The sequence below is a fragment of the Triplophysa rosa genome, linkage group LG2, assembly GCF_024868665.1.
Source record: "Triplophysa rosa linkage group LG2, Trosa_1v2, whole genome shotgun sequence".
NCBI lineage: Eukaryota > Metazoa > Chordata > Actinopteri > Cypriniformes > Nemacheilidae > Triplophysa > Triplophysa rosa.
Genome location: NC_079891.1, coordinates 13,604,991 through 13,616,514, shown reverse-complemented (window position 1 = coordinate 13,616,514; position 11,524 = coordinate 13,604,991). Strand labels below are relative to the sequence as shown.

General features: G+C 36.5%; 1 protein-coding gene across 1 annotated transcript; it reads left to right on the top strand.

Annotated features, from left to right (window-relative positions):
* Window positions 1-7,517: 7,517 nt before the first annotated feature.
* LOC130551386 (arrestin domain-containing protein 3-like) lies at window positions 7,518-10,998 on the top strand. The gene is made up of 7 exons (XM_057328957.1): window positions 7,518-7,903; window positions 7,978-8,019; window positions 8,122-8,182; window positions 8,306-8,453; window positions 8,547-8,643; window positions 9,634-9,890; window positions 10,076-10,998. Exons 1-7 carry the CDS (start codon window positions 7,642-7,644, stop codon window positions 10,532-10,534), a joined length of 1,326 nt encoding a protein of 441 aa, XP_057184940.1. The 5' UTR covers window positions 7,518-7,641; the 3' UTR covers window positions 10,535-10,998.
* Window positions 10,999-11,524: the final 526 nt, after the last annotated feature.

Sequence of the window (11,524 nt, the reverse complement as noted above, 5' to 3'; positions counted from 1 at the left end):
TTGTCTTTTCTTTGTTGTCTTTGTTGTTTTGTTTGTATTATCTTTTATTATTTTTTCTCGTCTGTTTTTTAATGTAAACTGTATACTATAAGTTAAGATGAAGCTAGTGGGGCTAACGTTAAATGGGTAACGTTAGTGTTAAATGACAAACAATGACTTTTAGCCACTTTTAGCTATTATGTTCACTTTTAGTGAATGTATAGCTCTTTTTTAACTTATTGATGTTTGTGTTGAATGGTTTTCGGTCCGTGTATCATCTGATCATTTGATTATTCCATTCATTGTAACAAACGGAAAAAGAAAAAAAAACAGTCGATATTTCGTTTTTCCGTTTTTCTCTATGCACAAAAATAAAAAAACGATGTTTTTCTTATTTCAGCTTTAAAAGGGAAATCCAATAAATAAATAAACCAAAACGAAGTAACGACCCTAATTATAGTTTTTTCATTTTTGGGTGATTTCCCAGGGTCTTCTGCGCGCGTACGCTTTGCGCATGCGCAATGTACAGCGGCTTACCGGGATCAAGTGCATGCGAACTTGCGAAGCTCGAAATGGAAATTAATGCATTTGCATATGCTTTGTTTGTACTTTTCACTCCCACTAAAAGAGTCACACTGAGAGAGGAGGACATGACGGTGGAAAATATTTCAAATATATATATTGAACAATGTCTAACGTTCACATACAGTACTTTCCAGAGCTTACAGTCGAAGTTTGTTAGCATTATTGCTTTTTATATGTGAAATTTAAGTAAACGATTAAGTAGCCACAGCTGGCTTGCAGCAGCAAAGGTGTAAATCCATAAATTACTTTTGTAATTTAGAAGTTATGTGACGCGAACAGCCCCAACCCATCATCCACCCCACCCAACCCCCACACCCCGTAACTTCACTCAACCGAGTTCATTAGGATCCCCCAGCTAAAACTACTGTCCTGCTATAGAGCATATATATATATATATAATTCATAAAAGATGTTCAGTTTGTGTTGAAACTGTGTGGTTTTTGTGTAGGCTAGTCATTTGCACTATTACATTACATCAGTTTTAGCTAAATTAACCAAGTAAACTGCCAAATGATTGTAGTCATGTGCCTATGTCTATGTAGGCAATAATTTCCATTATGCAGATTTTTTTGCATTAGGCTACTGTTTTTAGGTAACATGCCAGAGCCTGTACCTCACGGAGGGACCATAATAATGTTGCAGTGTTCCCCAGAGAGCATGGCCTCTTTTCCGGCATCTCGTGATATGTCATATTATTAATAAACATTTGATGAATATGAAACATGTACAGCTCGAGTGAAGCCATTGTAAATGATAACTGATCGATCGCGAGATTCGTGAAGAGCTCTAGGCGCGCTGCCGCGCTCACACAGTGCGCCTGCGCGCGCAGAAATCCATGCAAAATCACCCAAAAATTAGAAAAACAGTAATTAGGGTCGTTATTTCGTTTTTGTTTATTTATTTATTGGATTTCCTGTTTCAAGCTGAAATAAGAAGAAAAACATCGATTTTTTATTTTTGTGCATACAGAAAAACGGAAAAACGAAATATCAAGTGTTTTTTTTTCTTTTTTCCGTTTGTTATATTGAATGGAATAATCAAATGATCAGATGATACACGGACCGTTTTCCCACCCATGTTACATAAATTGTCTGTAATTAAATATTTTATCATTCAGTTCTGTTTTTATCCTTTTAACTCAGAATTTTCAGTATTTTCCAGTTGAACAGCAAAAAAATGTAAGTATTATATTTATTGTGATTTTTCATTATTATGTTATTTGTTATATTTGCACTTGTAAAAATACTCATCGACAATGGAAAATCTGAATAAAGTGGATTATTACAGTTGTTGCTATAAATAGCCTATTGTACTCCTTAACCATAGACCAAAACAGTGACTTCCAGGCATTGTAATATTTTGTTTATTGTTACATTTGTAAACCAATTTGTGATGTGCTAAATGATTAAATGTAATGTTTTATGAGACGTTATCTAAATCCCTCTTTTTGGTCTCCATGTCTTATTCCCAGGGAAACCCAAGGCCAACAGACCAGCCCACCCTGATGCTCATCCTTGCATTGCCTGGGACACCTAAGGCCAACAGGCGCAGCTCCTGTTCTCTTTTTGCCATAAATACATATCTACTTTAGCAATGCAAAATTGTGAAATGTACTATAGAAATAATTTTGACTTTGACTACATGGATCCTCACACCACCTGGTAATAGCAGGAAACCCATTTGGAGAGAACAGCATTGTTTTCTCTAGCTCGCAAGGATTTGCTTTTTGGCAAATTACAACCTTAACATGGGTGTTGGCCTTGCTATGAGACATTACTTTTTTGCTGGACTGTTTTACAATTGTACATTTGTACAAAGTACCTGAAATATTTCTGTATGTACAGTATATTTAAATTTAAGGCAAATTGTTTGGTTAGATTTGTTAAGATAAAGACTTTTCATTTATAACAATATCACCAACACAATATTAATTATACATGTGATTTCATGAATTTAGAATGGTAATGTTCAATATTGACCATTCTGTAAATATTTATTCAATGTAAATTGTTGTTGTTTATCAATAAACTGTTGTATTTGATTTAGTATTTCTGCTTATTAAAATATTGTGAATAGCAAATATAAACTGAAATGGTGCCTTGAAGCATCCAAGATGGTTCCAGACCATTTTAATAAAAGGGATCACCCAGAAGCCTTGAGGGTTCCTCAGAGAACCGCCCTTCGTGAAGCGGTGCCTTGAGTTTCCCCTGAGGGTTCCGCCGGCGTGGCAATGAAGAACCCCAAATGGTTCCTCAAAGTACCTTTAATTTTTACAGTGTATAGTGTGTGTGTGTGTCCCTGTACCCCCACTTTGTGGCACGCACAACATTTACACTTACACAGTGATTTTTTTCACTACATCAAAACCTGAAATGTAACATTACAACAGAAAGCAGGTGCCCCTTAACTACAGTAGGCCTAATTGTAAAAATACTTAATGGAAAAGAGTTGTTTTTTTGTGTTCTATTCATGTTAATGTGTAATTCTTGTAAAATAGTATATTGTAAATTGCTGAGTTTCATTCTTATAAAATCTTTGAATATATACATCTTTTAATGAGTGGATTCATGCGTGTGGGTTGATGGGGGGCACCTCTGGGGCTGTTGCCCAGGGGCACCATGAGGTCTTAATACGACTCCGTATCGAGCCCATTGAACTTCTTTAAATTATACTTGTTAAGTACCGCAATTAAGATTCATTGTAAAGATTTTCTCTATATGAAACTTGCATCTGATCCTCGTTTGTTACATTATTGTTATTTTGGCTTTTAGCTGTAGCTGAATCCCTTTTAGCCACAACCAGTGTCGCCCTGACGGTGTCACCTTGGTGTTGGACTGACTGCCACCACTGCGATGGTGAATGATGTCACTTTCCTCACATTATTCCGTTGAATAAGCCCACCCCCGCCATTGATTGACAGGTTTCTGTACAAGTCAGAGGAAACGCAAATGCAAAGGGATTTGCGATTTCATTTGAGTTTTGGCAGGCTTAATACGTGACACCAGAGGAAGTGAAATAGCATATGGGGAATTGCTATTGCGATTTAAATATGGCAGGGTCGTAACTCGTAAGACAGAGGTAATTCATTTGCAAATAGACTTTGCTTTTCCTTTTGAAATTTGGCAGACATTGTACGTTCACGTAAATGCAAATGAAAACGGTTTGCATTTGCGTTTGAATTATGTCACAATTTTGACACGAACAAATAGAAAACGCATTTGCAAATGCAGTTTGCAATTCCTTTTTAATTTAGTCCGCAGAATCACTCCATAGTTTTCATTGATTGGACAGCACAACCCAGTGGGTTTAGGTTTTAGTAAGTTCTTTGACTGTTTGCCCTAGTTTGTCCATACAGCACTGTATATTTTGTCATAAAGTAGTTTAGCCTATATGTGTCTTTATTATGTTGGACATGCTTAGTCAATTTCCAGGAGACAGATTTTACTTTTTAACGTTTTTATAACAAATGAAAAAAATGGTTTAATGCATTTTGGTTTATTTGGATATCAAATATGTGAAATAGCTTGGGGAAGCTAAATTAAATGAATTGGTATTTTTACTTTTATGCCAGTTATCAGGGGCATAGCAAGCTTTTCAAAAGTGCGGGGGATGGATGTGGTTTGTTTGTTAACAATAAAAACGATGAATACAATGACAGAAGGGTACAAAAGGTATAACATTCAAGATATAAAAAGCTTCCCATGTAAAAGAGTGATACTAGAAAAGTATAATAACACTCGGTGGTAAGCTTGATAGTGACATGGGTCTGACAGGACTGTGACTGAGACTGCTAAATTTTGCTTACTTGCGCCTTGAAAGGGGGAGCCCACACAAAGCTTTTTCTCTGGTGGTATAAATAATGTAACAATTTACTGTTTTTAAACATTACAATAATATACACTTTTCTTTCATCTTCAACAGGTATGCAAACAATGACATCATTTCTCACTTTTTTCTCCTCAACAGGTACAATCAAACACAACATGTAAGTATCCACAAAAGTATTCAGCTAATCAACAAACAATGCTCAAAATATCAAAATCAATTGCACTGGCAATAAACCCATAAATACACTGCTTAACAATGACAATGTGTCCCTCCTCCTCGTCAGTTCCCTGCCTTCTTCATCACAGTTACTTTATACATTGCATGCCACATGTTAACAATACATAACCGAATTTAGCTAGCTGCTGAACAATATCCCAATTAGCATTAGTCTAAAAAACGAAATATAATACAGAAAACGCTCGACATGTCAACAAAACATAAACAGAACATCTTCCCAAACACATATCAAGCTTATTTAAAAAGCTTATTTAAAAACCTCGAAAGCATAAACACTCATTCAAAGTACCTGGAAAAGGGAGATGTAAATAACCATAACCATAAGTTCCCGCCTCCTCAGCACGAGCTGACCGATAAATCTAACACACCAAGAGAGGAGGGACTTAAGGCAGAACAGCCAATCATCAGCCGGTCACACTCAAAGCCGGTGTCAAGTTCGAGAGGGGAGGGGAGAGGAGGCAGCCGCAGACCAGAGAAACGGAGGAGCGACTGCTGTAAGGCGTTTGTGGAAAAAGTGCGGGTGTTGAATATGGAGGACTAAACCTGCAAAAATTATAAATAAATAAATGTATAAATAAATAAATATATAAACGAATAAATGTAATAATATGAAAATAAATAAAGGAATGAATGGTTTGATAAAACAAAATAATTCGTTTTAGCTATTATTGATCTTAGCTTTAACTTTTCTTTACATTTTTTAAATTGATTTATTATTTTTTGTGTCCATTTTTTAATTATTTATTATTATTATTATTATTATTATTTATTTTTAGATTATTTTATTTATCATTTCCTTTTATTTTTACATTTATTTATTTATACGTTTATTTATTTTCCACTTTTTTATTTATTTATTCTTGAATTTATTCTTACTTTTCTGTGTCTTGTATGATAATTAGATGGGTTGGTCTTGCCTACTATTGGTTCAGCGTAGATTGAAGCGTTTGATCGATTACTCTTGACTTGTTTTGGACTAACGTCACGTCACTCACTGATCGTTTGCTTCGTGTATAACGTTAAGTAACTATGGCGGGCGCACAATTAGCTAGAGAGTTACAGCATTTAGCCAATGAAGTCGATAACCATGCATCAAATGACTATGTGTCATTCAGATTAGATGCACTTATTGATGATTTATTACAGATTGACGGCGAGATAAATGACAAAGTTCTCCCTCGGTTGTTAGCCTCTTTGCAGCACATTCAAAGTCTGTGCGAGTCAGAGGGTGCTATGGTGGTGTTACAGTTCAACTGGTGAAAATCATAAAGCACAAAATGTAATAAGGTTTAACTACACAGATGAGCTTGTAAACCGAAGTCGCAAGCTAACGCTTTGTCAAAGTGATAGTTATAAGCAGCCTTTCGGTTAGAAAAAGCGTAAAGATTTAATGTAACATGATGTAACATAATGTAAATGAATTGAGACATAGTGAACTTAAGTCACAAGTTAACACGGTAGTAATGAGCATCGTTCTTTCACTACAGGGGCCATCAAATGGAAACCATTCCTTCTAAAAAGACGTGGTTACTAAACGGTACTCGTAAACTACATTCCATAAGAGATAAATAACACAGAGGTCACAAGTTAAAACGGGCATATTCCCTTGATTCATCCAGCTGCATATTGTTGTGTGACATCTTGATATTATTGCAAAGATCCGCAGCAGCTAGCATTGCGAAATAGCTTAGTGTGATTGTTACCGTAGTGACACGCTGCCTCGCTTTATTGTATGGGTACGAATCCCGTGTCAAATCGCTTTATTTATTTTTTCACCTCGCTTCAGCCGTTACGGGCGATCATACCAATAATTTGCAATCTTAACAAGAATGTCAAAATCATGTAACAAGAAAGTCTGTGTTTATTAGACATCTTAATATCAAGTCGTCTTGTGCTTTCAGAATCGACGAATCTGCTGAGGTCGTTCATGCACCTCTTTGGCAGAGGACCTGTAACCGGAACTTGGTCACCACCTTAGCACCCCCTGACTCGCACAGATTTTGAAGAACTTTGTCATTTATCTCGCCGTCAATCTGTAATAAAACATCAATAAGCGCACCTAATCTAAATGACACACAGTCATTTGATGCATGGTTATCGACTTCATTGGCTAAATGCTGTAACTCTCTAGCTAATTGTGCGCCCGCCATAGTTACTTAACGTTATACACGAAGCAAACGATCAGTGAGTGACGTGACGTTAGTCCAAAACAAGTCAAGAGTAATCGATCAAACGCTTCAATCTACGCTGAACCAATAGTAGGCAAGACCAACCCATCTAATTATCATACAAGACACAGAAAAGTAAGAATAAATTCAAGAATAAATAAATAAAAGTGGAAATAAATACATGCGATAATAAATAAATATAAAAATAAATAAACGTATAAATAAATAAATGTAAAAATAAAAGGAAATGATAAATAAAATAATCTAAAAATAAATAATAATAATAATTAAAAATAATTAAAAATGGACACAAAAAATAATAAATCAATTTAAAAAATGAAAAGAAAAGTTAAAGCTAAGATCAATAATAGCTAAAAACGAATTATTTTGTTTTATCAAACCATTCATTCCTTTATTTATTTTCATATTATTACATTTATTCGTTTATATATTTATTTATTTATAATTTTTGCAGGTTTAGTCCTCCATAGTTGAACCCTCGCACCGGGAAAAGTGTGGGTGTGTGGAAAAACTGCGGAAAAACTAGAAAAAGTGCGGGTGTTGAACCCTCTCACCGGGAAAAGTGTCCCCCACGGGTGCGACGCCCCTGCCAGTTATACATACTCATTTGGACAGTGTTAAAACATACATACTAGTGCATATCATGTAAACGCGCCGACGACGCACAGCCACACCCTACAGCGCAGACTACTGTGTCCCACCCACAGTGTAAAGTTGAACCGTCATCGCTGTACCTTCCTGGAATTGCTTGCTGGCATTAAAAGTTCAGGGGAGAACAATAAAGACATTTAACTTAAAGCAGCTGCTGCAACACCGCAACACAATGTCTTTCACCGTCAAGAGCATATCTGTGATTTACAGTTCAATAAATCAGAACAATACGTTTACCAACGGAGATTTTTTATCGGGACAAGTCATTCTCGATGTTGCGAAGGAAACACAAATGCAATCTTTAAGTATCACAATAAAAGGGAAGGCAGACGTCCAATGGAGCGAGCATTATGGCAAAACCACCGTTGTTTACTCAGATAAGGAAAAGTTTTATTCGATGGAGCGCTTTTTCGTTCGGGAGGACAAATCACATGGTAGGATGAGCTTTGGCAGTAGCCACGTTGATACTTTGTTTAGTTAACCATACATTTGCTGTTTGGTGTTTTAGGTAATGACAATGAGTTGGTGAAAGACCCCTCTGGACAGCCTTGTAAGTTTATTCGTAGGCTACATAAAATTAATGTAAAATATTGGTGCCTTGAGAAACTAATAAAGCAAACTGGTTTCCTTCCCTATAATCTTGCCTTGGTAGATCGCTCAGTTGTGGCACCAGGACGTCATGTTTACCCATTCGTTTTTCAGTTGCCTCAACAGTAAGTAGGCCTGGCTATGGCAAAACGTTTTTGAAACATTTATTTACATTAAATATAGAATGTCGCTTAGAAACATATAGCCTACATATAATAAGTAACTCTACATATTTGTCTTACATATAGGAATTACCCACCATCTTTCAAAGGTTCAGCAGGCAAAATTGTGTACACCTTAAAGACAAAACTGTGCAGGTCAGTGCGGGTTTCTAGCAAAGCCAAAGCTGAGTTCCACTATGTTCCCAAACCTGAACCACAAAATCCTGAACTTCTGGTGAGATCCTTTCTAAAATAATTTTTACTTTGAACATACATTTACAATGGTTGGAGGTTTTGTTACATAGTATTTGTGTTTTGTCTTCTTTAGGCACCTCAGTATGGAGCCAGAGATAAGCAAATGAAGCTCTTTACATCTGGGAGTGTTGCCATGAACATAAAGACTGAGAAAACAGGATACTACCTTGGTAAAACAGGCAGTGCTGATGTTTTCTCAACATGTGTTTTTAGTTGCTTGTGTCATGTATACCCAGTTCATTCAAACAAAATTATGAAAGAGATGCAATTAAATTCTTTGCAAACCAGTCTTATAAAGATCAGTTTCTTAGTCATGTGACTACACAAGACAGACAGTGCAAAGCAATGAAAATAGAATGTTCAGATTATTATGTTCAGTATGTGCATTTGTAACAGGCTTACATCTATAATATTGTTAACGTAAAACTTCCATGTGGAAGGTCCAGTATATAGAAATAGCTCATTCTAAGGTAATAAAAACATAACGCTTCATATATGTAAGATTTTTATACACCTCTGAAGACATGTTATGTATATTGTATTGCATTTTTTTCAATAGATTCTGCAAAAAAAAGCGTGCAGGGAAAAACTAAGTGGGTGGACTTTAGTTTACTTTTTTAACTCTCCTTTGGAAGCAAAGTAGATTGTGGATGAATAGAAGGAATTACTGTAGGTCTTTTTTGAGATTTTTGAGATCACATGATTCAGCTGTTAAAGGTCCGGTTGAACGCGCAGTTTCTGCCAATCTCATATTAATCTTGAGTACCTATAGAGTTGTATTGCATACTTCGTATCTTCGAAGAGTATTTATTTTGATCACATTTATAAAAGATAGATACAGCTGTATGATTATTTCCGAAAACAGATGACCTCCTGGGGGTTTGCGGCGGGAGGAACTAAATCACGAGCACACAATACATCATCGAATACAAGTTTCTTATTTAATATAGGATTCCAATTGTTTTTTTTTATCTGATTTTTATAACCTGTCACAGAAAGTGGTTTTCTCATATTTAGTGCTGTGCACTGGTGATCACCTAAAACATATGATGTACCAGATGTAAATGTTGTGGTGTGTAATCCCCTATAATACATGTATAAAAATCATATTGATATTTCAAAGTAATATTCATTACAGAGTCTGTCTATTTTTTTTTCAGATGAGGGATTGAAAGTTTTGGCTGAAATTCAGAACAATTCATCCCGTGCAATCAAGCCAAAATACTGCCTGTATGAAAAACACAGTTTCTTTGCAAGAAGCAAACGAAGGATACACACACATGACATTCTTAAAGAGGAGGGAGAACCTATCGAGCAGAAAACAAACAAAAATATCACCAAAGTGCTTACAATTCCACCTAGCCTTAGTGCCTCTATCTTTAACTGTAGGATCATCAAGGTTGAGTACAGACTGAGAGTAAGTTTCAGCGATTTTTATTAATTTAATTAAAAAGATAACCAAACAAAAATACAAATTTTATCTTCTATTTTAGTTTAAAAGTGTAGAGTTAGGGTTGTTAACTGTTATATAATTTAAGATATCTGTTAAGACCCATTTCTAATTGAATCATCTTTTAAGAAACATGTAATCTTTGTTTTTAGGTCTGCCTTGATGTGCCATATGCCTCAGATCCAGAGATCAAATTTCCAGTCGTCCTTCTACCTCCTCAGACTTCCTCAGGTGCAAAGGGTCCCTCTAATAGTGACTTTGGAATTTGGAACCAACAAGCAGGAGGCAGTGCATACCCCAATGCTCCTCCTATGGCCCCTGGACAATTCGGTACCCCTGCAAACTATGGACCTTCTCCTGGTCAGTTTGGGGCCTCTGGGAACTATGGACCTTCTCCTGGTCAGTTTGGTAACTCTGGACCCCCTGGTCAATATGCTGCACCCGGTTATGCTGGACCTCTGAGTCAGTTTGCTCCTCCTGGTTACCCTGGACCTCCAGCACAACTTCATCCTCCAGTTTCAAATTCTCAACAATCTGACCCCTCAGCTTTACCTCCTTATCAGGACTATCAATTATATCCACACATCCCTGATGAGACAAAAAAATCTTGAGAAACAGTTTTATATTCACCTTCCTTAATTGTTCGATCATCCCTGTTTGAACTATTGGGTTTTGTTAAGATTTGCAAAAAAATTAAGGGTTTTATGTAAACTATTGTAGTTTAAGGAAACTGATGTTAAAGTTTTAATAGGCAAAAACAATAGATTTGGCAGTAATTTTTTCCAGAAAGTACAGATACTGTACTTGAAAAATGTTCTCGAGTAAAAATACGCAAGTATTTCCCATTGACTAGATTAGATACTCTTACTCTGTAGTTGCATATATTGTTAAATTTCTATGCCGAATACTGTAGAAGGATCATCTTTATTTATAATCCCTATACTGAACACTTCACTGTGACATGACCCAAACATTCTTAAATTATGAAGTTTGTGTGATATTTTTTATGCAATGCAATTTTAAAATGCTGTACAGAGATAAAAAACGTTTCAGCAAATTCCTTTGCCTTAGATTGTTGTAAAAGCATACTGATACAATGTACAGTATATGATGCACTACTAGATATTACTATGTTGCAATATTACCTGAAAAGCACTCAGTATTTGACATTTGAGACATTCAACAAACTGTTCTCTGTGGGTCTGCTCAGGGGCGGAATGCGAAGCACAACGGGCCCTGGAGTTTTCGGACCACATCGGCCCTCCATCATTTCTGTCGACGTGGGGGGGGGGGGATGTGTTGTGTTTGATTGCATCGGCCCTCCACCATTTCTGTCGCCAGGGGGTGGTGTATGTAACGTGTCATTGCGTTACATGCATACGTGTCCATCTCGTTAATGCCTTCACATTAATAACGTCCGTCTGTCCGGCCCAAGCGTCCATTCTGGCCCCATACATTAGCGGCCCACCGGGAAAAGTTACGATACACCAGATGGCCAGTCTGCCCCTGGTCACGGCCGTAGGACCGTTCTGGACTTTGACAGAATGTCCTACTGGTCAGTCCGCCCCTGAGTCTGCATACAGAAAATAATACCCACAGGA

Coding starts and splice junctions, on each gene's coding strand:
- LOC130551386 (XM_057328957.1), top strand. CDS start 7,642: ATGTCTTTCACCGTCAAGAGCATATCTGTGATTTACAGTTCAATAAAT. Junction 8,020..8,121: donor AGACCCCTCTGGACAGCCTT/GTAAGTTTATTC, acceptor TTGCCTTGGTAG/ATCGCTCAGTTGTGGCACCA. Junction 8,183..8,305: donor GTTTTTCAGTTGCCTCAACA/GTAAGTAGGCCT, acceptor TCTTACATATAG/GAATTACCCACCATCTTTCA.